The sequence below is a fragment of the Lucilia sericata genome, unplaced genomic scaffold (assembly GCF_015586225.1).
Source record: "Lucilia sericata isolate MDLA Ls3-8-SP2 unplaced genomic scaffold, ASM1558622v1 Contig000159F_arrow, whole genome shotgun sequence".
Classification (NCBI taxonomy): domain Eukaryota; kingdom Metazoa; phylum Arthropoda; class Insecta; order Diptera; family Calliphoridae; genus Lucilia; species Lucilia sericata.
In genome coordinates, this window is record NW_023994189.1 from 151,218 (window position 1) to 177,959 (window position 26,742).

Consider the following 26,742-nt stretch of genomic DNA (forward strand, 5'->3'; position numbering starts at 1 on the left):
ATTTTGTATATATATTTTTAAATAAACATTAGAAAACTGGAAACTTAAACAAGGCTTTCGAACACAAAAACTTAAGGAAAACAACATAAATAAACTTTTTAGGGGAAAAGTATTTAAAAAAACGTGTTATAACGAAGGAATAAATAACAAATGTTAACAAAATTTGTTCATATTTTGAGTTGTAAACTGATCAACAGTTTTTGTTTGTTTTTCAATTAAATCTAACAACAATTAAATAACATGTAAGAGGCAAAAGTAAATTGTAGATAAATTGTACTCGTATACTTTTTTAATAATAAAAAATGTATTTCATTAAAGAAAACATTATACAATTTGCAATTTAATAAGTAAATAGTTTATCAAACATAAAAGTTATAAATAAAGCACAAATAAAAATTTAATTAAGTAATAGATAGATAGATAACTTCCTTATAATATGGAAGATTTTTATTAAAATAACAATATAAATTGAAAATAAATTAATAATAATTAAATTATAAATAAATTAATAAATCAATCAAAAAACATCCTGTCAAAATACATACACAATTTTTTTTTTAGCTAGAAAAATAAAAGTTTAAAGAAACCATAAGGCAACTTTGCTAATTTAATTATTATTTATTGTACACTAAAGTAAATTAAAATAATATATAAACAAATACTCACATTTTGATTAGGGAAAACTCCTGTTGAACGAACGCCTTTGAGGGGTAAAGTTGTTTAACATTTATCATCATGATTGTGACATATAACTTAATAAATAATAAAAATATATTAAAAGACACACTGTAGGTAGGAGATAATTTAGCAGTAGGGTAACTATTATCCCGTCCCGTGCCTGCCGTTCTCGAAAAGGCCCTTCTTGAAGAAAGGCGAAAATTGAGCCAAAGAGGCTCTGGTAAGGCCGGGACCACCGGCTCCTTCATAGATGGGACTCTGTGGTATGCGTGAGCAGACTACAAATAGCCTGCGCAAATATAATTCAAGCAAACGCCTGCGATGCTTAGCTACAGTTTCACTATTTGAGGAGAATAGTTCACGTCGTGGAAAGGGTAAAGCGGCAATCTAAGAGGAAAACATAAAATTTTTAAAGAAAAGAAATTCTCACTATTAGTATATATATAATACCTTGGCTCCATAGGTATTCTTCATACTCATATGCAACTCTCTAAAGCGGCTATAACGACGCATTATATTCAATTTACCATCGGGCAAAATTATGCGTATTTCATATTCATAATGTGTCTGTTTACCAGCTCCCCGTATCACAAAGGTAGGTATAGTAATAACATGTTCAGTTTCCGCTAAAAAAAAAATAACAACAACACTTTTAAAAAATGCACACATTTTATCATTTCCTAAAACTTACAAAAATCTCTAACTGAAGGCCAAGAACGTGTCATATTTGACATATAACTAGAACTCTCCATGGAAGATGTTATATCTCTATAGCGGGATGCTGTTTCCACTCCCTCTTCATTGTCATACTCTAGTTCTTCTGCATTCGTTTGACAACATAGTTGATGTTCATCCATTGTATGTTGTCCCGTTTCTAACATATGCTTTTCAATTTTAACATAACGTTTTTGCAACTCTTGCAACTCGGCTATCTGTTCATCCAACATTGTTTTGTTGACATTCATTTCGAGATTTTTCATAATTAAAGCTTTTTGTGCAGCAATTTTACGTCGTAAACTGTGCATGGGACAGTGTGTCTGCACGCTATCAGAATTAGCACTAATTTCACAAGATGAACATGAAGCTGTCTCATCATCTGAATTGCATGCTGCATGATTTAAGGCATTATCATTATCTAGGGGCATATTTGTAGAGGTTGTCAAGTCGTGCAAATTATTAAGATTGGAAGATTTCACCACCGTATCCAAGCACACGCCACTGTCACTCATTACAGCATTGGGTACATTTAGGTTTTTTCTTATGCTGCCACTTTTCGAACTCGACTGGGTGTCTTCTGTGTTTGTGGCCATTGAAGAGGAAGGTGATGATTTTGATTTTCGTATACCATCGGAAATTGTATCGTCATCATCGTCGTTAATATCATCAACATCGTCAATTTCGCCCGACGACAGAGTACAACTACTCAGAGGCGTTATTTCATCTTCTGCGATTGTCGGTGAACTGAGATTGGAGCAATTCGTTTGAGCTGTATGAAAAGTATCACAGGTAGTTTCATAAGTATCAGTTCTCGATGAGATGTCATTTTCGGTCTGAACATTCATATCGGTTGTGGATTTCTTGTTGAGGTTAAGTTTTAAGCTGAAAAGCAGAATGTAAACAAAAATATTAAGAAGTTTTTCGGGTTTTTGGTTTAAAATCTAGAATTTTATGTAAAATCTCGGGTTTGGGTAAAAGAAAGTATTTAAGTGTAAAAATTAAATTGCAAAAACTGAGTTTTAGAGTAAAAACTAGTTTTTGTGAAAAAAATCTAAATTATTTGCAAAGTCTTTCTTAACTCACTTTTCTTTTTTCATTTGTAAATCATTGTCATAGTCAGCTTCCTTTTGTAAACGTTGCAAACGTAACTTTTCCAATTGTTCTTCGATTTGTAATAGATTTTCATCAACTTGTGCGATTTTTGTTGTGCTGGCCTTTAAGATACGTTCCTTTTCAGCCACCTGTTCATCTAAACGATGTATGTCTTCGTTCTGTAAATGTTAATATGTATTTAATAAAAGAATTAACTTTTAATTTCAAAAAATGAACTTACATTTCTTTTAACTGTGTCTTTAATAAATTGTGAAGCAAATAAGTCTAATGAATCGGCTGCGAGCAATAATAAATCGTCGGTCAAAGGGACGGAAGGATCCACTTTTATGTCAATCTAAGGAAAAAGTAATTTAAGTTATCGTGAAAACATGGTACAAATGTTCTAAAGAAAAATATGGTCTTTCGGTTCTACATATTATGCTCAACAACTTTGCTTTGTTTCGTAGTTATTCCAAAGGACCATTTTTCAGCATATTTTTCATTAGTTTAGTTTTTAGTTAACAAAATTAAAGTTATTAAATCCAACACAAACCTCATCTAATTTGCCACAATCTTGCAATTCTTGCAGCTCTTTGGCAACATACTCAGAAAAATCACGTTTTTTTGAGTCGAGCTGGGTTTGCAAAGCAGAGATCTGTCTACACACAATATCAGTCTAAAACGACACAAAAACAAGAACATATTAAAAAACAATTAAATAGCTAAACTAATAACAAAAACATTTAACAATAAAAAAGTTTGTACATAAAACTCACTACTGATTTGTAATAGACTCCAGATTAAGATTACTTACCTGTACTTTTTCATTATTTTTCTCCCAAAGTAACATATCTTTTCTGGCCATTAGTTCTTCTTCGCGACAGCGCAACAACTCCAAACTATTTTTCTCTTCTTTTTCTAAACGTTTAAGTTCTTCAGTTAAATTTTGTACTTTAATCTTGTACTGGTCATGCATTTGAACACGTTCCTAAACAAAAAAACAAAAGATTTAAACTAAAGACTCCCTTCATAAGTAGTTATTTCCCTTCACTTACAATATTTAATTGTTTGAGAGCATTTTCTATGGTCTCTAAAATTTTGCGATTTTCATCTTGTAACTCAGGATCATCACGTGACATGGGTTTTGTAGGGTAGTACTGTTTATCACTACGTTTGAAGGGAGAAGAAATCAAACTACTACTCATAGAAGATGATTCATCATCCAAACAAAAACTGGATGTTAAAAGATTTTCACGTGATGAAGTAATCAACGATAATCTAGACATATCCAATTGGGAGCGACTATATTCTTTACGTAGTCTAGCTGCCTCAGTAGGGTTATTGAAACGGAAAATATTGGTGCGTCCCAAGAGGATAATATCACCCTGAGATATATTTGTGGGTTCATCTATAAGATTGGCATTAAGCCAACACTGTGCCAAAGGTTTGGGATGCAAAGTGCAAATGCCATCCTTGAGTACAATACTGCAATGTTGAGGACGTATACCATCACCACTTAACTCTATATCAGGTGGTATTTCAGACTCCTCGGTACCTATAGAGGTTTCACCCTCTTTTAAACTGTATAAAGTAACACCGGTAGTTATATCATTATGTATGCCAATAAGATGAGGCATTTCTGAGTCCAATACAACACCCACACCGGATTTGCGTAAACCCAAACTTTTTTGTTCTTGTAAAATAGATTGAGCTTCCTTCCATTTTTCAGTCCATTCTTCGGTAAGATGTTTCTCCTGAGCCTCTTTCTTTTGTAAATCTTCCAACATTTTAAGAGAAGGCTGCAGGGCATGCTGTGTAGAAATATTCATACAATTTAATACTAATACCTTATCAATCCGTTTTTAATATAAATACTTACCACATCTCCATTTAACATGGATTTCAGTTTATTGATTTCATCACGCAATTCACGTATAAGTTTAACATTAGGATCTTCATTGATTGTTGGTTTATTGATGATATTCTTAGCGCGGTTGGCATAACGCAAAGTACTTAAGGTTTCACTGTAATTACAATCGGCCGGCGAAAGAGCAGCTATCATAATAGTTTTACTATTGCCTCCCAAACTGTCTTTCAGCAACCAGGTGAGAATGGAATCACGATAGGGTATATATAAAACACGTTTTGAATTGCCACCCGTGGTATTTAATCCCGAGGAATTGCTTTGTTCTGCCAAGGCCGAAATAACACTGCCCAAAGTAACCAATGATTTGTTAATATGGGCTCCCTCTTTTAAACGTTGTCCAGTGGCGCCCGTGGCATTAGCTCGTTCACTATTTTAACATAAAATTAATAATAAAATACAAATTATTTTCTAATATATTCCACTTACCTTCCTGCCAAATCCACTAAATGTATTTTCGATACTGTCTCACTAGGCATATCATTCATAAAGCCCGCTTGCACAAATGTTATGGTAAATATGGCATGACTTCTACTACTGGTATCATTCATATTTGTACTGGCCGTTGTGCGTTGTACATTACCACGAGCTATACACTCTTGAATTTCCTCGAAATCAGCTACAGAATGTTGTGATAAATTCTCAACATATGGACCCAAAGTGCGATGTTCTCTAACTCTCAGACCATGACCACTAGACTGAGGACCCAGTAAATCTTTAACACGTTCATTATAAATTTCCAAATAACTGGCATGTGTTTTATAACTGGTGCCCGACTCCTGGCCAACACGCATGCGAGCAAAAAGTTCCGAACAAATACGTGGTATAAGGCCAGGGTTATCACTGGTGCCCATCATAGTAAATGTTTTACCGGAGCCTGTTTGGCCGTAAGCAAACACGCAAGCATTGTAACCTAAATAAACAATAGTATGATTTATTGCATTTCCTTTAAATTAAATTATAAGTTTCTTTTCTACTGACCTTCAAAGGCACAATCAATAACATCTGTACCCAAGTCACTGTAGACTTGTTGTTGTGTGGCAAAGTGTTTGTCTTCTTTGTCAAATGACCAATAGGAGTAATCGAATGTAAAATCATGAAACTGTGTATCACGCATTGATTGTACTTTTGGCTTGAGCAAACGAGTTTTTTTACTTTCCATTTCCACAATACACTGAGCATCCATATCCACTTCCCTGTAAGTAAAAAAGTCGTTTAATTTTTTTTTATAAAATGTTTAAATAATTTTGGAAATTTTTTCAAAAATAATATTTTTTAGTGAAAAATTTCACATTTAGTGAAAAGAAGTAGAATTGAACTAAAACTGAACTAGAACTGAACTAGAACTGAACTAGAACTGAACTAGAACTGAACTAGAACTGAACTAGACTAGAACTGAACTAGAACTGAACTAGAACTGAACTAGAACTGAACTAGAACTGAACTAGAACTGAACTAGAACTGAACTAGAACTGAACTAGAACTGAACTAGAACTGAACTAGAACTGAACTAGAACTGAACTAGAACTGAACTAGAACTAGAACTGAACTAGAACTGAACTAGAACTGAACTAGAACTGAACTAGAACTGAACTAGAACTGAACTAGAACTGAACTAGAACTGAACTAGAACTGAACTAGAACTGAACTAGAACTGAACTAGAACTGAACTAGAACTGAACTAGAACTGAACTAGAACTGAACTAGAACTGAACTAGAACTGAACTAGAACTGAACTAGAACTGAACTAGAACTGAACTAGAACTGAACTAGAACTGAACTAGAACTGAACTAGAACTGAACTAGAACTGAACTAGAACTGAACTAGAACTGAACTAGAACTGAACTAGAACTGAACTAGAACTGAACTAGAACTGAACTAGAACTGAACTAGAACTGAACTAGAACTGAACTAGAACTGAACTAGAACTGAACTAGAACTGAACTAGAACTGAACTAGAACTGAACTAGAACTAACTAGAACTGACTAGAACTGAACTAGAACTGAACTAGAACTGAACTAGAACTGAACTAGAACTGAACTAGAACTGAACTAGAACTGAACTAGAATTGAACTAGAACTGAACTAGAACTGAACTAGAACTGAATTAGAACTGAATTAGAACTTAACTAGAACTGAACTAGAACTGAACTAGAACTGAACTAGAACTGAACTAGAACTGAACTACAACTGAACTAGATATTGAATAGAACTGAAACAGAATCATTGAAACACTGAACTACAACTGAAATTAATCTGAACTAGCAACACTCCGATATATTCAACCGCAATGCTTATGTTTATATGAATTGCAGCTTTTTTTGTTTAAAAGTTAGCAACACTTTTCGAAAATTCATTATCAATGCCTTTTGACCGTTTGTGTTGTTACGGTAACCAACCACCCTAATTTAAATCACTTATCAAATTATGCCGCCACACTTATGAAAAGTAGGATTAAATAAAATTAATGCATTTTTTTAATAAAGAAAAAAGAAATATGTTCTACTTTTTAAAAATATAAAAAATTGAGAATAACTTGTGATGGTTATTAATAAACGGTTTAAAATCTTAATATCAATTAAAGACAATTTTGCGAATTCAAACACCGGCCGGTTAAAATAATGTTTGTAAAAAAAACTGACAATATATCGTTAAAATGTTTTCAATTTTTTTAGATGTTTCAAAGAATTAAGTAATTTGTAATCGAATTTTCACTATTTAGGAAATTTTTGTCGAAAATAGATTTGAAGCCCTCTTAATTCAGTTGTTATCTCTTTGTTTAACAAATTATACTTTTTCCGTCATTTTTATTATAAACAATTACTTTTTAATTTTCATTACACATATGATAATAATTATTATTAAAATTGTATATGATAGTTATTTATGACACGGCTTTAATTACTAACATTTTATTGCAAAAACTAAACACTATTATCATTTTAAAGCCCAATATATTTTTACACAAATAAACTTTTTGCAAGTTACAAACACCAATAAATCAATTTTCTACTTATTTAGGAAATTGCAATATTAAAATATAACTTGTTTTCGCTAAAAACAGAATACAAGTTGAATTTATTTAGAAATGACAATGAATTTTTTGATATTTCAAGAAAATCACTTAGCTGAATAGCAAACTGAACTAGCTGAATTACATTATTTAATAATAAAAGTTGTAATATTTTAATTTACTTGAAATTTTCCCAGCTGAATAGTAATAAAAGCTAGCTGAATTGATTTATCTTAAAGCATGGTACTTATTTTTTATATTTAAAATGAAAATTAATTTGCTGAATAACAAAATAAGGCAGCTAAATGGTGTTACTTGCTAATAAATGATCTTATATTACATTATACTTGAAATTTACTCTGCTGAATAAAAATATAAGCCAGCAGATATAACATGATTTTTTTAAATTTGAAAAATTTTACTCAGAAGGATAGCAAAATGGACCAGCTGAATTATATAACTTAATAAAAAAGTTCTCATATCATAATTTACTTGAAATTTCCTCAGCTGAATAGCAATAAAAGCTAGCTGAATTCATTTTTGTACAGGCATAATATATGCTTTTACATTAATAATAAAATTACTTAACTGATGAGAAAACCAAGGTATTACAATTGTATTTCCTGTCAATAAATGTTCTTAAATTATAATTTACTTGTTTTTTATATAAATTTACTCAGCTGAATAGCATTGAAAGCTAGCTGAATTGATTTTTCTTAAAATAGAATATTATATATCAACTAATTGTTGAAATTATCAGCAGAATAATGCCGAAGCTGAATTATGTTATTTTATAATCAAATTTTTAAATTCAGCTGAATAAATAAGCTACATTGGTACATAATCACTCAGTTTAGAAATGTTGAGTTATGACATTTTTGATAAAAAAAATAAGCAATATAGACTTTGTTTGATTTATATAGTATGTAAAAATTCTTATTTGTATTTTTGACGATTTTATTATGTTGTTTTTATTTAATACATATACTAGACCACTTTGTATACACATTATCTTTAAAGAAATCTTTATATTGATTTCATAATCCTATTGAATAAACATTCAAATTCCCGTACATTCATTAATATGAAATTGATTTTATTTATGTGTCATTTGTGTTTTTATTTACCTTGCATTAAAGGGACGAACCCTGACAGCAACTTTAATCGATGATGACATCTTGCTGGTGTTATTTTTCTTGTTGTTGTTGTTATTTAACTTTTATGTTGTTCCTTTTGTTGATTACGTTAAGGTTGGTTGATGGTTCAAATGATGACGAAGATGATGAGGTTTAAGTTGTTGGTGTGTATTGTACTGAGAAACACCACACATGAGAAACCAAAAACATAAACAATTGAAAATTAAAAAAAGACAACAACAACAATAATGATTTAGTTAGTTACTTCCTAGTTGGTCTTTCTTGGTTTTCTTTGTCTTGTATTATATATTGTTGGTTTGTTACTCTTTTGTTATGACTTTTTATTTGTTTTTTTTTTTTGTAGTATAATTGGCATAATAATTTTTTCACGAAATTTGAACTTAAGCCACTTCACTTTATACTTTGTTTTTTTATTTTATACATTCACTTCTTTCACTTAAATAAAAAAACCAACCACTTTAATTTAACTGTAACGTCTATACATTACTCGCACACAAACATACATTCCGTATGGGAATAAAAATTGTCGAAAAAAACAAGTTTTTGTATTTTGTTGTTTTTTTAGTCTGCTTAGAAAGAAATTTGTTTAATTTTTTTAGTTCTCTCTTTAAATATGGTATACATTTTTATTATATTCATGATGATGATTTTAATAAATTTTTTCACATCGTTTTGTATTTTATTATATGGTTGGTCTAATTTGTATATTATATACTTGTTTGTCTATTAACCAGCATTTTGTTTTAGTATGACGTATCCAATCACCAAATTATAATTCTATTTTTTTCGTTTTTCTTCACTTTTTGCAAAATTAATCATTAATGAGGAGGCGTCGCCATAATTTGTAACTTTTCATTAAATAGTTTTTTTATTACGCATTTTTCATTTGTTTCTTTTACGATTTTATGGTAAGCTTTTTGTTTTCTTTGATATGTTTAAGAAATCAAAAATGAAATTGTTAAATAATAATAAAAATTGTAGGAATAACAAGAAAACGGCAGAGAAAAATATATATAAACAATGTAAACACTTGCAAACACTCTCTCTACTATTTCCTTTTTCAGTTTAATGACTGACTAATGTTGACATCATAGGGGTCAGAGCTGGAGTATATTAATTGTTAAAAGTTATCAACAAAAATGTTAAAATAGAAATTTAATTTCATTATAAAAATACAAAAATTTTTTGTTTAATATTTAAATATTTCTATATTTAGTTAAATATTTAGGCAATTTAATTATTTATATAATTATATTTATAATTAATATACAGAGATTATTTTTTATAAACGTTTCCATCTCTGTAAGAGAAATAAATAATGACAGCTTAATGTGAACAGTAGTTGTACAACGTATCAAAATGAATGTAAACATAAAGTACTAAAAAATCAACTATTACCGATAAGGCAGGTCTGATGTGGTACAGTGTAAACAATTAAATAACGGAATTTGTAAAAAAAACTTTCCAAAGAATTAATTTTATTTAAATTTATTTAAATTTAATATTTTTCAACCATTTCCATATTCTTTAACCAATTCTGTCTGAATGATAAATATTAATTCAAATTATTACAAATTGAAAGAAAGTTTTTCCACTATTCAGTTTGGAATAGATTGAATAAAAGTTTTGTTTTCACATTTTTTATTTTGAAAATTGAAGTGATTATGATTATTTGATTGAATTCATTCTAATACGGAATGGATTCTGTTTGAAATTTGGGACCTTAAGACTATGAAGTAAACAAATGAGTTACTTAAAAGATAATACTTTTAAAGGATGGTGCCAAGGTAGATTAAGAAGGTATACTCATCAGCACAGCTGATTATCAGCTGCTTAAGGCCAATTTGTCAAAATGTTTGTTTACGTTACTATGGAAAATTTTAAAATTATTTGAATTTGAAAAATCTTTCAAAATAATTGTGAAATATTGTAAAAAAATAAATTTAAGTTTTATATTTTTTATTAATTCAATTAAATTAATTTAAAATAATGAAGATTGGAGAATAATAATATTGTGTGTGACTTCAATGTGGCACTCATTGCTTTTATGTACCCGGAGTTAAGACTTAACGTGACCTATGTTTGTGTGACACACAAACATAGCACGCATGCAATTTACCTACTTTTATCTGTTCTAGTTTGGCGATGATAATTTTAAATTAAAGAGCATCCCAGGAACTGGTTCTGTAAAAGCTATATAGAAGCGACCTTTGTATAAACCACCAATTTAATCAACGAAGTTCGATACCTCTGTAAAAGTTTTAGGGACGCTTGATAACAGATGCACTCACATTCTTATCTACAGTTTTAGAATTAGTTTAATTTTCACCTATTTTTGTTTAGACTTGTTATGCAGATGAAGCTAATTTAGAGAAATTATGGAAAAATTATCATTCTGTTATGCTTTATCTGAAATTGTTACTTACATTTATCTAAAAAATCATGACTTGATGTTAAAATGCATTAACAACCACAAAAGCTGAACGCTAAATTTTACGATATTCAATATTCCGGACACTTATTTACGTAAACATGGATGCAAATAAAGACATTTCTTATTCTTTCAGTTCTTATTTTAAATTTTTAAAACAAAAATCGCAAATTTCTGTTGTGTTTATTTATTGTTTTTCTATTACACACACACATTTTTTTGACAGTTTGGCCTATTTTACAATAACAAAATGCCTGTTGTTTTTGTATTATTGTATTTGTTGTAGCGACGAGACTACCTTGTTAAATATACCATGGATGGTGCATTCAAATATAAAAGTCTAATTAAACATTTTAATATATTTATCCGAATATATATATGTATAGCCACGAGAAGATAACAAACTCTGGCTGGCAAACTTTTTTTACTCGATTATGGGAGAGAGGGAGAAAATTACTCTTTTGTGCAGAAAATGAGTATTATTTGCAGAAATTGAGTTTTTTGTGCAGAATATGAGTATTTTCTTTTCTTTGCAGACTGAATGTGCAGTGCTGCCAAATTCTTATATATTTAAATGCACTCATCAAGGATGGGAAGTGAATTAAATGAAAACAATTTCAAACAACAATATACGAAATTATTTTTGATATATTATAAAATAATTTATTAAAGGTATTTTAATTTTTTTGTTTTGGAATACGGTATTTATAAATTTTTATTTCTAAACGTATATCTACAAATTTAACAAAAATATTTAAATTTCTAGTACCCATATTTTCCAATTTATTTTAATGTTAAATTTCAATTGTTCCTCCAAAATTTTCAATTGAATTTTCCAATTTTCATAAATTTTTAATTTATTTCAATTTTAAATTAAAATTGTACTTTAGAAATATCTAATTTTATATCAAAATTTACTAATTGCATTTTAAAATTTTAACTAGAATTTCTAAAATGTATATAAATTCTAAATATATAAAAAATATTAATCTAAAATACAAATAGAAATTTCCGCAATACAAAAGGAAACTTCTAAAATACTTTTGAAAATTTTGGAATGTAAATATAAAATTCTCAAATGCAATAATTGTTTTTTTATAAAAATGTCTAAAAATATAGAAATATTTGAAATACAATTTGATTACAACGTTAGCGGAATTGTTATAACAAAAAATCTACTTTTTAATTAAAAAACTAATATGCCCTATACACTAAGTAAAAGCTAGTAGTTTTTGGCTTTATTGAGTTTTTGTTTGAAAAACTACTAAAATTTATTTAGTTTTCCCATACAAATTCAAAATTTTGTCGAAAACTAATATGTAAAAGAAAACGTCTAAAAGTGAAAAACTACTTTTTGAATTTTTCATATTTTAACATTTTAAATTTATAAATTTCATTTATTTCATATAAATAAATTAATAAAGAGTTTTAAAAGATTTTTATAACTCAATGTCTATCTTTTATTTTGGTGTGAATACAGTATAAAGAAAATGCGAATAATTTGAAAAAGTCGACTTTTTAGATTCAAACCAAGATAATTTAGGAAAAGCTTATCCAACCCTGTACTTAGCAAATGGCAACTTTTTAGTACAAAAAAATGTCAACTTGGCACAACTACTGATCCTACCGATGAATTTACTTTAAGATTTTTTTATTGTAATTATTAAAAGAACGTGTTTGTTTCTTTTAGCTAATAGCTTGCTATTCCACCAGTGGTAAATCAGCTAACGGTAAAATCAATGAAAGTGCCGCTGATGCAGTGCACGATTTACACGATAGTGCCTTTGAAGTCTCGCCAATTGGGTAAGATGATTTTCTCGTATGTAGGTGAAAGTGCTGAATTGGTCAACCAATATTTATCCCGTGAATTGGCTGTAGAATTGACACCACAAGGTACATTAGCTGAAAAAATTAGAGCCGCTGTTGCTGGTGTACCCGCCTTCTTTACACCCACCGGTTATTGTACTCTTATCCAAACAGGTGGAGCTCCAATTAAATACAGCAAAGATGGTAAAGTTGAAATTGCTAGCAAACCAAAACCAGTACAATAATTTAATGGCAGAAACTATGTCATGGAGGAGGCTATGTTTGCTGATTTTGCTATTGTCAAGGCTCAAAAGGCTGATCCCTATGGCAATTTGGGTGAGTTTTATATAAAAGAGGAAATATTGAATTATTCTTTATTTTAAATTATTAATTATTACGGTTTTCAATAAGGCTGCCCGTAACTTCAATGCCGCTATGTGCCGTGCTGCTAAAGTCACCATTGTTGAGGTCGAAGAAATTGTGCCCATAGGTGCTATTGATCCCCATGAAATCCATATTCCTCGCATCTATGTTAAGCGTATCTTCAAGGGTACCAACTATGAGAAACGTATCGAAAAGGTACGCATTACTGAGACTGACTCTACCAAGAAATCGGCTCCCACACCAGCCCAGGCCGTACGTGAACGTATTGCTAAACGCGTTGCCATGGAGTTCCGTGATGGTATGTATGCCAATTTGGGTATTGGTATGCCCGTACTCGCCTCCAACTACATCCCTAAGGGCATGAATGTTATGTTGCAATCGGAAAATGGTATTTTGGGTTTGGGTACCTTCCCCACTAAGGATAAAGTTGATCCTGATTTGATTAATGCTGGTAAGGAAACTGTTACCGTCGTACCTGGTGCTTCTTTCTTTGGTTCCGATGACAGTTTTGCCATGATCCGTGGTGGTCATATGGATTTGACTGTTTTGGGTGCTATGCAAGTGTTGGCTACTAGTGGCAAATTGGATGATTCCCGTAAGTTTTAAAATTTTGTGGAATATATTAAAAATCAATTTGGAATTTCAGGGTAAACTTGTTAAGGGTACGGGTGGTGCTATGGATTTGGTAGCTGCTCCCGGTACTAAAGTGGTTGTTACAATGGAACACAATGCCCGTGATGGTTCTCCCAAAATTTTGGACTCCTGCTCTTTGCCTTTGACCGGCAAAAATGTTGTTGATTTAATTATTACCGAAAAGGTAAAACGAACAATTTAAAGCTTTTTTAAATTTATGTATTAATTTTTGATTTTTTTTGTTTTCAGGCTGTTTTCCAAGTTGAAAAGGGTGCTGGTCTTACTCTTCTTGAAATCGCTGAGGGTCTTACCGTTGATGATATTACCGCCTGCACTGGAGCTAAATTCATTGTTTCTCCCAATGTTAAGAAAATGTATCAAATTGATGCTTAAGAAAATGTCTCAAATTGATGTATAATTTGTTGCGTACATTTGTTTTCTTAGCCAGAAAATGGACTGGTTCTATTTGCTGTTATACCTCAACCTCCTCCCCTTCGTTAATATTAAGTTAAATACAAAATGAAATATAATTTCTTCTTAAATTTATATTAAGTCGTACTAAGATGTGAATTGCATTAATATTTCTTAATCTACAATGTAAAGTTAAATTTAAGCGTGATTAAAGATTGCATTTATTTTAATATTAAAAAATTGACAAAAAAAAAAAACATAATAATGAAGTAATCTGAAATTCAATTGTAAAGTTGTGCAATAATTAGACTATGAATTCATTAAGGAAAGGATAAACTACAACCACTACAAATATTTTTTTGAAATAGTACTTATAACAAAAAAAGTACTTTTTAGGTTTTAAAGTACTTAACTAATTTTCCGCTAGAATATAGTCTAGTCTATAGACTAGACTATAGACTAGACTATGGACTAGACTATAGACTAGACTATAGACTAGACCATGGACTAGAGTATAGACTAAACTATGGACTAGACTATAGACTACACTTTAGATTAGACTATAGATTAGACTATACAACTATAGACTAGACTATAGACTACACTATTGATTAGACTATATACTAGACTATAGAATAGATTATAGACTAGCCTAGACTATAGACTACACTATAGATTAGACTATAGACTACACTATAGATTAGACTATATACTAGACTATAGACTAGATTTTAGACTAGACTATAGTCTAGTCTATAGATTAGGCTATAGACTAGACTATGGACTAGACTATAGACTAGACTATGGACTAGACTATAGACTAAACTATGGACTAGACTATAGACTACACTTTAGATTAGACTATAGACTAAACTATAGATTAGACTATACAACTATAGACTAGACTATAGACTACACTATAGATTAGACTATATACTAGACTATAGACTAGATTATAGACTAGCCTAGACTATAGACTACACTATAGATTAGACTATATACTAGACTATAGACTAGATTATAGACTAGCCTAGACTATAGACTACACTATAGATTAGACTATATACTAGACTATAGACTAGACTATAGATTAGACAATAGACTAGATTATAGACTAGACTATAGATTAGACTATAGACTAGACTATGGACTAGACTATAGACTAGACTATGGACTAGACTATAGACTAAACTATGGACTAGACTATAGACTACACTTTAGATTAGACTATAGACTAAACTATAGATTAGACTATACAACTATAGACTAGACTATAGACTACACTATAGATTAGACTATATACTAGACTATAGACTAGATTATAGACTAGCCTAGACTATAGACTACACTATAGATTAGACTATATACTAGATTATAGACTAGCCTAGACTATAGACTACACTATAGATTAGACTATATTCTAGACTATAGACTAGACTATAGATTAGACAATAGACTAGATTATAGACTAGACTATAGATTAGACTATAGACTAGACTATGGACTAGACTATAGACTAGACTATGGACTAGACTATAGACTAAACTATGGACTAGACTATAGACTACACTTTAGATTAGACTATAGACTAAACTATAGATTAGACTATACAACTATAGACTAGACTATAGACTACACTATAGATTAGACTATATACGTTCCCTTACTCGTCTGTATTGCCATTTTTGTCTCATCACGGTTATTGGAGAGGTCCCTTCGGATGCACGCGGTGGCTGAGGTTTAAATCCAAAATCGTGTTGATAAAAAGACTGATGAACGGTGAAATCTATATTTCTGGATAAGTTCACTGCTGTTGCCGGAAAGACAACAGATACATAATTCGAAGTGCTTTACGTGAACACCTGCCGTGTTGGCCTTATTTCACGGTGGTACTTTTACAACCACAATGTGAGCTTATTAGACGACACGCCATTATTATAGCAATAGCAAAACAAAATGAACAACAACAACGCTAAACGAAATAAACACTCAAAAAACAAAATACACAAGGCAGTAAAACCAACAGACATCCAAACATACGAAACGAAATACACAAAAAAACAAGAACAAAATACACAAGAACAAAATACATAAGTATTCGAATTTAGGTAAACTATGAAAAGAAACCAAATTGAATAATATATTTTGTGTGAAAAATAAATAAATTAATTTGTTATATTGTCTAGATAGTCCTTAGTTTTGATATCACGCCCCTTAAAACTTGAAAACTTTACATTTACTTAAATTAGTTGTGCTTTTTTTAAAAAAGTCCATGAAACTACTTCACAAAAGTATGCGAATTTTTCCTGTATTTCATCATATTATACGATACACAAATTCTAGAATCGCATGGTTTTATGCTTAATATTGTTTTAAGGGGTAACTATCAACCGCATGGATATATTTTTGACCCATTTGGTCCACAATTTTGGGGGATTTGTACCCTCTTTTCATGTAATATCATTAAAATGGCAATTTTTGGCTATATTTGTAATGTTTTCACCCTTTTTCCAGAGATAAAACCAAAATTTAATATTGGAATTTAATAGAACCCATAAGGTATCTAAAAATAATATTTTTTGTTATAAGGATCTGTACTTAAACGTTCCAAGATGAATTTTTGGTATCGTTTTTCAGTTTCTAATTGAATTATCTGGATCATAAGTCCCTTTTCGTACCTCTAGGGACGATATTTTCCGACAAAGTTGTCTAGTGTATATTCATGTACATATTGGCACTAATATATTTTAAATTTTCAATATATTATAGCGGTATACAACCCCAAAACATGCCTTAACAAAACGTCATCCTATATAGTAGATTTCAGTTTTTACTACTCGTAACTTTCACACTTATGTTGCCCGTTACAATAACACTGTAAGTCCAAAATTTTGGTTTTAATTTGATCATAATAAATACTATTTAAACACATATCAACATTTTTGAGTTAGATCATAATGATATCGTGCCGTGCAGCATGGAGGCCATTGGTATATAAAAATAATGATTTTACTATTTTGAATGGTGTTTCTTCGAGGCATGTTTTGGAGTTGTACACTTCCACAACACATTGAAAACTTAAAATGTATAAAAGCTGATATCTAAAAGAATATATACCAGAAAACTTTTCCCGAAAATAGTTGATCCTAGTATTATAAAAATGGACTTAAGTTCCAATATATTGAATTAGCGACAGAAGAATGATCCGAATAATTTATCTTGGAACGTTTAAATACAGATTCTTGTAACAAAAAATATTATTTTTAGATACCCCAAGGGGTCTTTTAAGTCCCAATATCAAATTTTTGTTTTATCTCTGGAAATAAGGAGAAAAATTTACAATTATGGCCAAAAATCGCCATTTTAATGATATTACTTGAAGAAAGGTACAAATTCCCCAAAATTGTGGACCAAATGGGCCAAAAATATATCCTTTCCGTGGATAGTAACCCCTTAAAACAATATTACGCATAAAAACCATTCGATTCTAAAATTTGTGTTGCGTATAATATGATCAAATATGAAATACAGGAAAAATTTGTATACTTTTGAGAGGCAATTTCATGGACTTTTTTAAAAAATCCACAATTAATTTAAGTCAATGCAAATTTTTCAAGTTTTAAAAAGCGTGATATCAAACATAAGGACTATCTAGACAATATAACAAATTAATTTATTTATTTTGCACACAAAATATATTATTATATTTGGTTTCTTTTTATAGTTTACCCAAATTCGAATAATTATGAGAGACACTGTATGTAGGTATATAAATACAAACACTTTTTTTCGGTAATACTTGGAAATAATAGTATTGTATTTATGTATACAAATCAGGATCAAAATAAATAACAATGAATGGTTGAAAGAAAACGTTATTAAAAGTTCTTTTTAAATGTTCAGTTTTATCTTTTGTAATTATTTTTATAATTTCATTGTAATTAAACTTGTTTTTACTTAATTTACTTGAAAATTAATTATTAAATAAATCAAAAAAGTAAGGACAGTAAATTTTATATAAAATTTAGAAAATATTTAAAACTATAAATGAAAAAAAAAAAACACAATCTTCATAAAAAAATTACTATAAATTCCATTCACGTCTTTGCCACAAACCATCCTCGGTGACTTCGTCACTTCCTTTAATGGTCGCTTCGCACAAATTAACCACGGCCACTACATTATCACTGACCACTTTACATTGCAGCGAAATTGGTATCGCCCACACTAAAGTGGTCATGAATCACACAACGATTCATTAACGGCGATTTCTTCGGCAGGTGTGGAAATCGAATTTTGACATTCCTTGGCATTGTAAGCAGCGGCTCGATAATGTTTAGCAATTAATATTGAATGGAAGTGAACAACAAAAGAGGCGATTAAGCGCAGCAACAAAAAACATGACAAAATAACACAATTGAGCCTCTACAGAAATTGCTACGTAATGTAAACTGTTCGTTAAACGTTCTTTGAAACTCGTAAACTCTTTGAGTTAAGAAAATGTATAGAAACGATAGGTCAGCATTACATATTCCAAACGCTCCTTATAGCTGTAGGAAAAAAATTTCACTATTTACGTTATACATAACAATATAAAAAACTAAACTATAATTACATTTTGTGGTAATGTCGTTAAAACCCACTTTCCATCAACATTTATTGGCCAAATCTTGTCTAGCTTGCATGGAAATTGAAGGCAAAAACACTAGAGTGCCGCCTCTGACAAGAACATATGCTTGGAAAGTATATTTTCCAAGATTTTAAAAATATAAATATAAAATAAATTTAATTTGTTGTAGAACAATTAAAAAAGTTCTACCAAGTTTAAATATTTTTTTGGTACTAAAAGAAGTTGCCAGATGTTGTAATGCAGGGATGGAGATATATTTTAAGTGCATTTCTATTAAATTATTATTAGTTGTGTTTTGTTGCTATCAATGAGTGTTAACGCTTAAAGTTAGCAACAAAACGAACATTACCTGACTTGGCATCACTCCACAGAAGAAATCTGCTAAATCTTGAAATTATTTACATTTTCTTAAAAAAGGTTTTTTTATTTGATATTTTTTTTTGATTTAAATTTTATTTTAAAATATTTTTTTATTGTTTGACATAAACACATTAATATTTGTATTTTTATTTTTGAATTGGTAGCACTTTTATCGACGTTAAAATTAACTTGTATAATTTTACACGTTAACTCCTAACGTTTATAAATTTTAAATTTATATGAAATTGCCTTTGAACGTTAGCAACAAAACACAACTATTAATATTAATTATTCTGTGACAAAAAAGAAAAATATGACTTTGAATGACTTTATTGTCTTATTTAAAATTTTTACAATTTTAAAGTTTTTAAAATCCCAACTTATTTTAAAATTTCAAACCGTTTGGAGATTTTTAACAAAAAATTTACTTTAAACGACTTTCATCGAATTGCTTCGACTTTCTCAAGTTTCAGAAAGAAGAAAAGAAAACAATTTTTAAAATTTTGTATGAAAACTACTCAGTTTTTGTTAGTGTTTTTCATATAAAATTTTAAATATTGTTTTACATTCTTCTTTCTGAATACTGGCTTTATTTTTAACCCGAAAAGTCGTCTTATGATTTTGTAAAAGAATTACTTAAAATGTTTGCAAATTTCTTGAAAATTTTATCAGCCATAATCTACATTAAACATTTCTTTAAGTTCTTTTCGAACTTTCCCAATTTTTACGAGAACGAATTTTAAATAAAATTAAAAAAGTTTTTTTTTAATTCAAAAATGGAGTATCTGCAAAATTCGAAATAAATTTTACAAAACTTTAAAAATGTTTACTTTAATAGATAGAAAACTTGAAGAAGACTAAAATAATATAAAAATTCGGATATGTCCTAAAAAGTTGTTAAAGTCGACTATTCTATATAAAAAAATAGAAAAATTCGAAAACATTAAGAAATACAGGCGTTTAATTGGGAAAATAAAGTCGACTTTTTATCATAAATAATTTGTGAAAAAAAAACTCGAGAAAGTCGGATAAAATTAAATAAATTTACTTTTAAATCTACTTGAAAGTCCTTTAAATTCGACCAGTTTTTTGAAAATTTTTTACGTAGGCCTGTCTGTAAACTTGAAAACTAAATATGAGGAAATGTAGGCCGGACCTCCCTCTATAGATCCCCATATTTCGATTTTAGGCACAAAGTAAAAATTGGACCCTTAAGGTCCAAAAACAAATTGAGTGATTTTGTCCAAAAACAGTTTTTTGAAAATTTTGTTCCGATGCCTATCTGTAAACATGAAAACTAAATATGAGGAAATGTAGGCCGGACCTCCCTCTATAGATCCCCATATTTCGATTTTTGGCACAAAGTAAAAATTGGACCCTTAAAGTCCAAAAACAAATTGAGTGATTTTGTCAAAAAATAGTTTTTTGAAAATTTTGTTCGGAGGCCTATCTGTAAACATGAAAACTAAATATGAGGAAATGTAGGCCGGACCTCCCTCTATAGATCCCCATATTTCGATTTTTGGCACAAAGTAAAAATTGGACCCTTAAAGTCCAAAAACAAATTGAGTGATTTTGTCAAAAAATAGTTTTTTGAAAATTTTGTTCGGAGGCCTATCTGTAAACATAAAAACTAAATATGAGGAAATGTAGGCCGGACCTCCCTCTATAGATCCCCATATTTTGATTTTTGGCACAAAGTAAAAATTTGACCCTTATGGTCCAAAAACAAATTGAGTGATTTTGTCCAAAAACAGTTTTTTGAAAATTTTGTTCCGATGCCTATCTGTAAACGTGAAAACTAAATATGAGGAAATGTAGGCCGGACCTCCCTCTATAGATCCCCATATTTCGATTTTTGGCACAAAGTAAAAATTGGACCCTTAAGGTCCAAAAACAAATTGAGTGATTTTGTCCAAAAATAGTTTTTTGAAAATTTTGTTCGGAGGCCTATCTGTAAACATGAAAACTAAATACGAGGAAATGTTGGCCGGACCTCCCTCTATAGATCCCCATATTTTGATTTTTGGCACAAAGTAAAAATTTGACCCTTATGGTCCAAAAACAAATTGAGTGATTTTGTCCAAAAACAGTTTTTTGAAAATTTTGTTCCGATGCCTATCTGTAAACATGAAAACTAAATATGAGGAAATGTAGGCCGGACCTCCCTCTATAGGTCCCCATATTTCGATTTTTGGCACAAAGTAAAAATTGGACCCTTAAGGTCCAAAAACAAATTGAGTGATTTTGTCCAAAAACAGTTTTTTGAAAATTTTGTTCCGATGCCTATCTGTAAACATGAAAACTAAATATGAGGAAATGTAGGCCGGACCTCCCTCTATAGATCCCCATATTTCGATTTTTGGCACAAAGTAAAAATTGGACCCTTAAAGTCCAAAAACAAATTGAGTGATTTTGTCAAAAAATAGTTTTTTGAAAATTTTGTTCGGAGGCCTATCTGTAAACATGAAAACTAAATATGAGGAAATGTAGGCCGGACCTCCCTCTATAGATCCCCATATTTCGATTTTTGGCACAAAGTAAAAATTGGACTCTTAAAGTCCAAAAACAAATTGAGTGATTTTGTCAAAAAATAGTTTTTTGAAAATTTTGTTCGGAGGCCTATCTGTAAACATAAAAACTAAATATGAGGAAATGTAGGCCGGACCTCCCTCTATAGATCCCCATATTTCGATTTTTGGCACAAAGTAAAAATTGGACCCTTAAGGTCCAAAAACAAATTGAGTGATTTTGTCCAAAAATAGTTTTTTGAAAATTTTGTTCGGAGGCCTATCTGTAAACATGAAAACTAAATACGAGGAAATGTTGGCCGGACCTCCCTCTATAGATCCCCATATTTTGATTTTTGGCACAAAGTAAAAATTTGACCCTTATGGTCCAAAAACAAATTGAGTGATTTTGTCCAAAAACAGTTTTTTGAAAATTTTGTTCCGATGCCTATCTGTAAACATGAAAACTAAATATGAGGAAATGTAGGCCGGACCTCCCTCTATAGGTCCCCATATTTCGATTTTTGGCACAAAGTAAAAATTGGACCCTTAAGGTCCAAAAACAAATTGAGTGATTTTGTCCAAAAACAGTTTTTTGAAAATTTTGTTCCGATGCCTATCTGTAAACATGAAAACTAAATATGAGGAAATGTAGGCCGGACCTCCCTCTATAGGTCCCCATATTTCGATTTTTGGCACAAAGTAAAAATTGGACCCTTAAGGTCCAAAAACAAATTGAGTGATTTTGTCCAAAAACAGTTTTTTGAAAATTTTGTTCGGAGGGCTATCTGTAAACGTGAAAACTATATATGAGGAAATGTTGGCCGAACCTCCCTCTATAGATCCCCATATTTCGATTTTTGGCACAAAGTAAAAATTGGACCCTTATGATCAAAAAATTGTTTTTTCTTATTATTTTGAACAATAACAAAATTAAAATTAAATATTACTTTTTGGTTTTTACTTATAAATGTATTTATTTATGATTATAATTAATAATTATTAGTTTTTGTTTTAAATAATTTTATTTCACATATAAAGTTTGTTGAAAATATATGAAAAGTTTGTTAAAAGCCGAAAATCCTCTCCCATGTTCAAAAAAAGAAGAAGAGTGGATATTCAGTGTAAATTGATGTACACCACATAATTATATATGAATTTTGTACTAAATTTATGTACAATAACTTGGCAGCACTGAAAATTATGTCTGCAAAGCCGAAAACACTCAATTTTCGTCTGCACATATTTCTCAGAGAGGATTTTTATTTATTCTCTCTGCAAAATGAGTGAAAAACAAAAAAGTTTGCCAGAAAGTTTGTTAAGTTCACGGGTACGTTCTAAATTACGGGTAAGTTCACGGGTAAGTTCTAAATACATATATTAGAACATTTTGCATACATTTTATTTTTTGTATAATTTTTTTATTTGATTTGTCATCATCTTACCGTGAATGTCCTCTGCATATTCGCCATTCTCTTTAATCTATTACAATTTTTGACAATTTAACAAAAACATATGTTTGCCATAACTGTCAAATTGTGACATTTGTGTACCATCAAACATTTAGCTGCAAATTTACGTAATTTGCCTTCGTTAAATTAAATTTTTTTGTAAAAATTTCTTAATTAAGGCAAATTTTCGACAGCCAGAACAAAATGGGTAATGCATATGTACGTGCTACTCATCCTGACACCATGCCAGGACCGGACTGTGTACCCACATTCGATCCTCTCTTGGGTGCACCCAATCGCAAAGAACGTGTCATGAAAGCGACCACAGAAGAAATGGTTTCTGCCAAACTGCCATTAGCCGATCGTGACTATTGTGCCGATAAGTTATTGAAATATCGTGCCTGCCGTTCTGATGTATTCCCCTGGTTGTATAAATGTCATCACGAGAAACATGAATACATGACCTGTGAGTATGAGGACTATGTATTGCGTATGAAGGAATTCGAACGTGAGAGAAGATTGTTGGAACGTCAAAAGCGTTTAGATGCTGCTGCCTAAGGTGTTATCAACATCTACTGCAATTAGTTTAATTTCTTTCTATTGGAAGCTGGTACTCTAAAGTATGTAACTGTTTTTGTATATTAGTGACAATTATTGTTTATTATTGTTTTTTGCTTTCTAGGTTTTCTTGGTGGGAATACGATAATTACGAAGCCAACAAAGGAAGTGTTAAAAAATTTTCAATTGTTTAACAATAAATTTCTAATAATAAGTCCTAAAACTGTGTTTCAAATATTTTAAACAACTTTATAGCAATGCTAAATTATAATAATATGCAGTGAATCTTTTTATTAGAGATCAAATTAATAATAATTGAAAACATGGAGAAACTAACTACATTTAAAAAACCAAAAACTTTGAACAAAATATACTAAATTGTAATGGAATTTTCTTTAACATTTTTGCAAAACTGTAGTGTCCGGCTGAAGAAGTATGAAACAGTGCTGATTAGTTAGTTTGAAAAGAGGATGTATATACATCAAATTTGAAGAAATACATCAAGGGCTCTATCATGCCTGATTTGCGCCTTTTACCAATGCCTCAGATGGGAATCGAACCCACCACCCCCGGTCTAACAGACTAGAACACTAACCTACCTGAGGCCACATATCGTATAACTTTAATATCATTCGTTCATTTGCAACTACTGTTTTAAGTAAGTTTTCTAGGCTAGTTATGGGACTACCATCTGGATATATAAAATTCAGGTTTGTTATTAATATTTCTATCATTTGTAGACTCAAATGTTTCAGCGGACATTTGTATGGATTTAGGTGAAATATTAGATAAATTTTGATTAGTTTTAGTTGGCTTTGTTCTTAGGGCGGGTTTCTTACTACTCAGTTAAACTAGGCTTAACTTGCTGTTAGATTAAACTCGGAACAAATTTAGGCGGACTTTAATCGATTATTGTGTTTTTCAGTTATGGATTTATGTTCAGTTAACTTTGTTAGTATTGCCAACTTTTCACTCAAAAACATAAACAATGAACAGCTGTTTTTTGCAAATAATACTTTTGTAAAATGAAAAATTTTGGAAAATTGTTAAATAAACATTTAAAACAATAATAAATAAAACAAAACAAATCAGAATATTGCAATTTACTTAAAATATTAAGTTTTTGTTCTTCCGAAATCATTGTTTTATTGTTTTTGTTAATTGTGTCTTCTCACTTATAACTTAAGTTTAATTGGCCAATAACACTCAGTTAAACTAAGATAATAAGTAACGTTACTGTTTACTGAAAAACACAAAACATATATTAAACTAGGTTTAAACAAAGAATGTAGATTATCTTTATCTGAAATACCCGAATAAAAGTTCTCATACAAATTTCAATTGCAATCAGTTTTATATGGACGAAGTGACGTATGGATATCGCTTAATAGACACCAATAGGTGACTTTTAAGTTGATAGGTACTTTTAGCATTATTCAGAAACATAAGTTTTCTTAAGAATTGTACTATTAATTAATTTAAAAATTGATGTTATAAATGGCTGAAATACTGAGTCCAGTGACACCACCTAAACAACAAGTTTACGCGTTTATATGTTAAATTCTCTCTTTTAATTATATAGAAATTGATATTGTAGTCAATTCCGAATTCATTAAAAAGGCGTTTTCCCGTTTCCTCGATAAAACAATATTACATCCAATATCTGGGTTTTGTTTATTTCCACTGAACATTTGAAACAAATATAAACTAAAAACCGTTAATATCATAATACAACATTAAACAGTATTTTTGTGTTGGCAACACTTTTGTAGGCGAATGTAAACAAACCAATAATAAGAAGAAGCATATAAATAAAATCATAAAAAATATAACTTTCATTGAAAAATATACAACATTTTATTAAAAAACTAACAATGGCTGTTTGCATTTCAATAATTGGCAAGGATGTAAGTTAATTTAATAATTTGAACTTACTTTATGTTTATTTTATAAGCTATTTTGTGTTTTTTAAGAACGCCCCTCTTTACTTGTCCACCACGGACATGGACAAGGAGTTGGAGCTGCAGTATCGTGTACATGCTGCCCTTGATGTTATAGAAGAGAAATGTCAACCGGTTGCTAAGGGCACACCGGAAAGTAAAGAAGTTTATTTGGGACAATTATATTCGACGGAGACACACAAAATGTAAGTTGGTCAATGGTTGTTGATGTTGTCTTAGATGTTTTGCTAATCTGCCGGGAATTCACTTTTTGATGTCTATTTTCAGTTATGGCTATGTGACAAATAGTAAAATCAAGTTTATACTGGTTATAGATTCGGGAAATATTGCCTTAAGAGAAAATGAAGTTAGAGCGGTAAGTGTATTAAGTTATTGGAAGTGTTTTGGTTCTAGTCATTAAATTTAGTTAGAAACTATGATTAGGGACATCTTTCCATATAAAATTTGTAAATTTGACTAGTTCTGGAACAACTATACAACAAATTATTACTTTTATCATGGCTAGGTATTTTTTAGTAATAATTATATGACAACAGTTCAATTACATCATGTCTGTTCAAGTACTCGTCAGTTTTGTAGGTTTTACTCAGAAGTGATTAGAAAAACAACAAAATACATTGAAATTATATTTTAGCCTCTTATTTTAAACTTAAAATTCCCTTTAGATTTCAACCAATTTCTTTTTAAAACTCATTTGCATCATTTCTTCATAATCTCATCAGTATTGAACATGAATTTCATGGTTCCAATCTAATTATTTTTAAAATTTTTTAAACTAAAATTTACACAGATGTTTCGTAATCTTCATATGCTTTACACCGATGCTGTTTGTAATCCCTTTTACTTACCCGGCGAACCGCTTAACTCCAAGTGAGTCTACTATAGTATTTTTTAAATACAAACACAATAAAACCAAACTTTTCCACAATTCTTTTACAGAAAATTCGATCGTTCCATACAGAAACTTATGAGTGGTAGTATTTAAACAAAATTTTTAATAAAAAACATCTTAAAATAAACATTTT

At 30.1% G+C, this 26,742-nt stretch overlaps 3 protein-coding genes, 1 long non-coding RNA gene and 1 pseudogene across 5 annotated transcripts; 3 read left to right on the forward strand and 2 right to left on the reverse strand.

The window, feature by feature from the left end:
• Positions 1-666: 666 nt before the first annotated feature.
• On the reverse strand, positions 667-9,632 carry LOC119601344 (kinesin-like protein Klp98A). Of its 2 annotated transcripts, XM_037952247.1 has the most exons (12): positions 8,553-9,632; positions 5,393-5,607; positions 4,841-5,324; positions 4,367-4,781; positions 3,543-4,298; positions 3,302-3,475; positions 3,041-3,163; positions 2,729-2,842; positions 2,479-2,666; positions 1,370-2,277; positions 1,129-1,304; positions 667-1,065 (listed from the first exon to the last, which is right to left on the reverse strand). In XM_037952247.1, exons 1-12 carry the CDS (start codon positions 8,600-8,602, stop codon positions 823-825), a joined length of 3,846 nt encoding a protein of 1,281 aa, XP_037808175.1. In that variant the 5' UTR covers positions 8,603-9,632; the 3' UTR covers positions 667-822. The 2 variants fall into 2 exon arrangements, with proteins under 2 accessions (XP_037808175.1, XP_037808176.1); XM_037952248.1 differs by lacking the exon at positions 3,041-3,163 and having other exon boundaries at positions 8,553-9,630.
• A 2,955-nt stretch (positions 9,633-12,587) lies between these two features.
• LOC119601362 lies at positions 12,588-14,487 on the forward strand (annotated as a pseudogene).
• Positions 14,488-18,030: 3,543 nt separating this feature from the next.
• Positions 18,031-19,103, reverse strand: LOC119601377. The gene is made up of 2 exons (XR_005231219.1): positions 18,863-19,103; positions 18,031-18,797 (listed from the first exon to the last, which is right to left on the reverse strand). It is a non-coding gene; the product is annotated as an uncharacterized LOC119601377 (long non-coding RNA).
• A 4,155-nt stretch (positions 19,104-23,258) lies between these two features.
• On the forward strand, positions 23,259-23,979 carry LOC119601375 (NADH dehydrogenase [ubiquinone] 1 beta subcomplex subunit 7). The gene is made up of 2 exons (XM_037952295.1): positions 23,259-23,818; positions 23,881-23,979. Exon 1 carries the CDS (start codon positions 23,403-23,405, stop codon positions 23,754-23,756), a length of 354 nt encoding a protein of 117 aa, XP_037808223.1. The 5' UTR covers positions 23,259-23,402; the 3' UTR covers positions 23,757-23,818; positions 23,881-23,979.
• A 1,541-nt stretch (positions 23,980-25,520) lies between these two features.
• Positions 25,521-26,736, forward strand: LOC119601366 (trafficking protein particle complex subunit 2-like protein). Its single transcript, XM_037952281.1, has 5 exons — positions 25,521-25,663; positions 25,730-25,902; positions 25,985-26,072; positions 26,508-26,587; positions 26,657-26,736. Exons 1-5 carry the CDS (start codon positions 25,631-25,633, stop codon positions 26,700-26,702), a joined length of 420 nt encoding a protein of 139 aa, XP_037808209.1. The 5' UTR covers positions 25,521-25,630; the 3' UTR covers positions 26,703-26,736.
• Positions 26,737-26,742: the final 6 nt, after the last annotated feature.

What these genes read in the sequence shown, in the direction of transcription:
- LOC119601366 (XM_037952281.1), top strand. Translation starts at nt 25,631, where the DNA reads ATGGCTGTTTGCATTTCAATAATTGGCAAGGAT. An exon ending in TCGACGGAGACACACAAAAT is followed by an intron (nt 25,903 to 25,984) that starts GTAAGTTGGTCA and finishes GTCTATTTTCAG; the next exon opens with TTATGGCTATGTGACAAATA. An exon ending in GGCGAACCGCTTAACTCCAA is followed by an intron (nt 26,588 to 26,656) that starts GTGAGTCTACTA and finishes ATTCTTTTACAG; the next exon opens with AAAATTCGATCGTTCCATAC.
- LOC119601375 (XM_037952295.1), top strand. Translation starts at nt 23,403, where the DNA reads ATGGGTAATGCATATGTACGTGCTACTCATCCTGACACCATGCCAGGA.
- LOC119601344 (XM_037952247.1), bottom strand. Translation starts at nt 8,602, where the DNA reads ATGTCATCATCGATTAAAGTTGCTGTCAGGGTTCGTCCCTTTAATGCA. An exon ending in AAGACACAGTTAAAAGAAAT is followed by an intron (nt 2,667 to 2,728) that starts GTAAGTTCATTT and finishes TAACATTTACAG; the next exon opens with AACGAAGACATACATCGTTT. An exon ending in AGAATACCTATGGAGCCAAG is followed by an intron (nt 1,066 to 1,128) that starts GTATTATATATA and finishes TTTTCCTCTTAG; the next exon opens with ATTGCCGCTTTACCCTTTCC.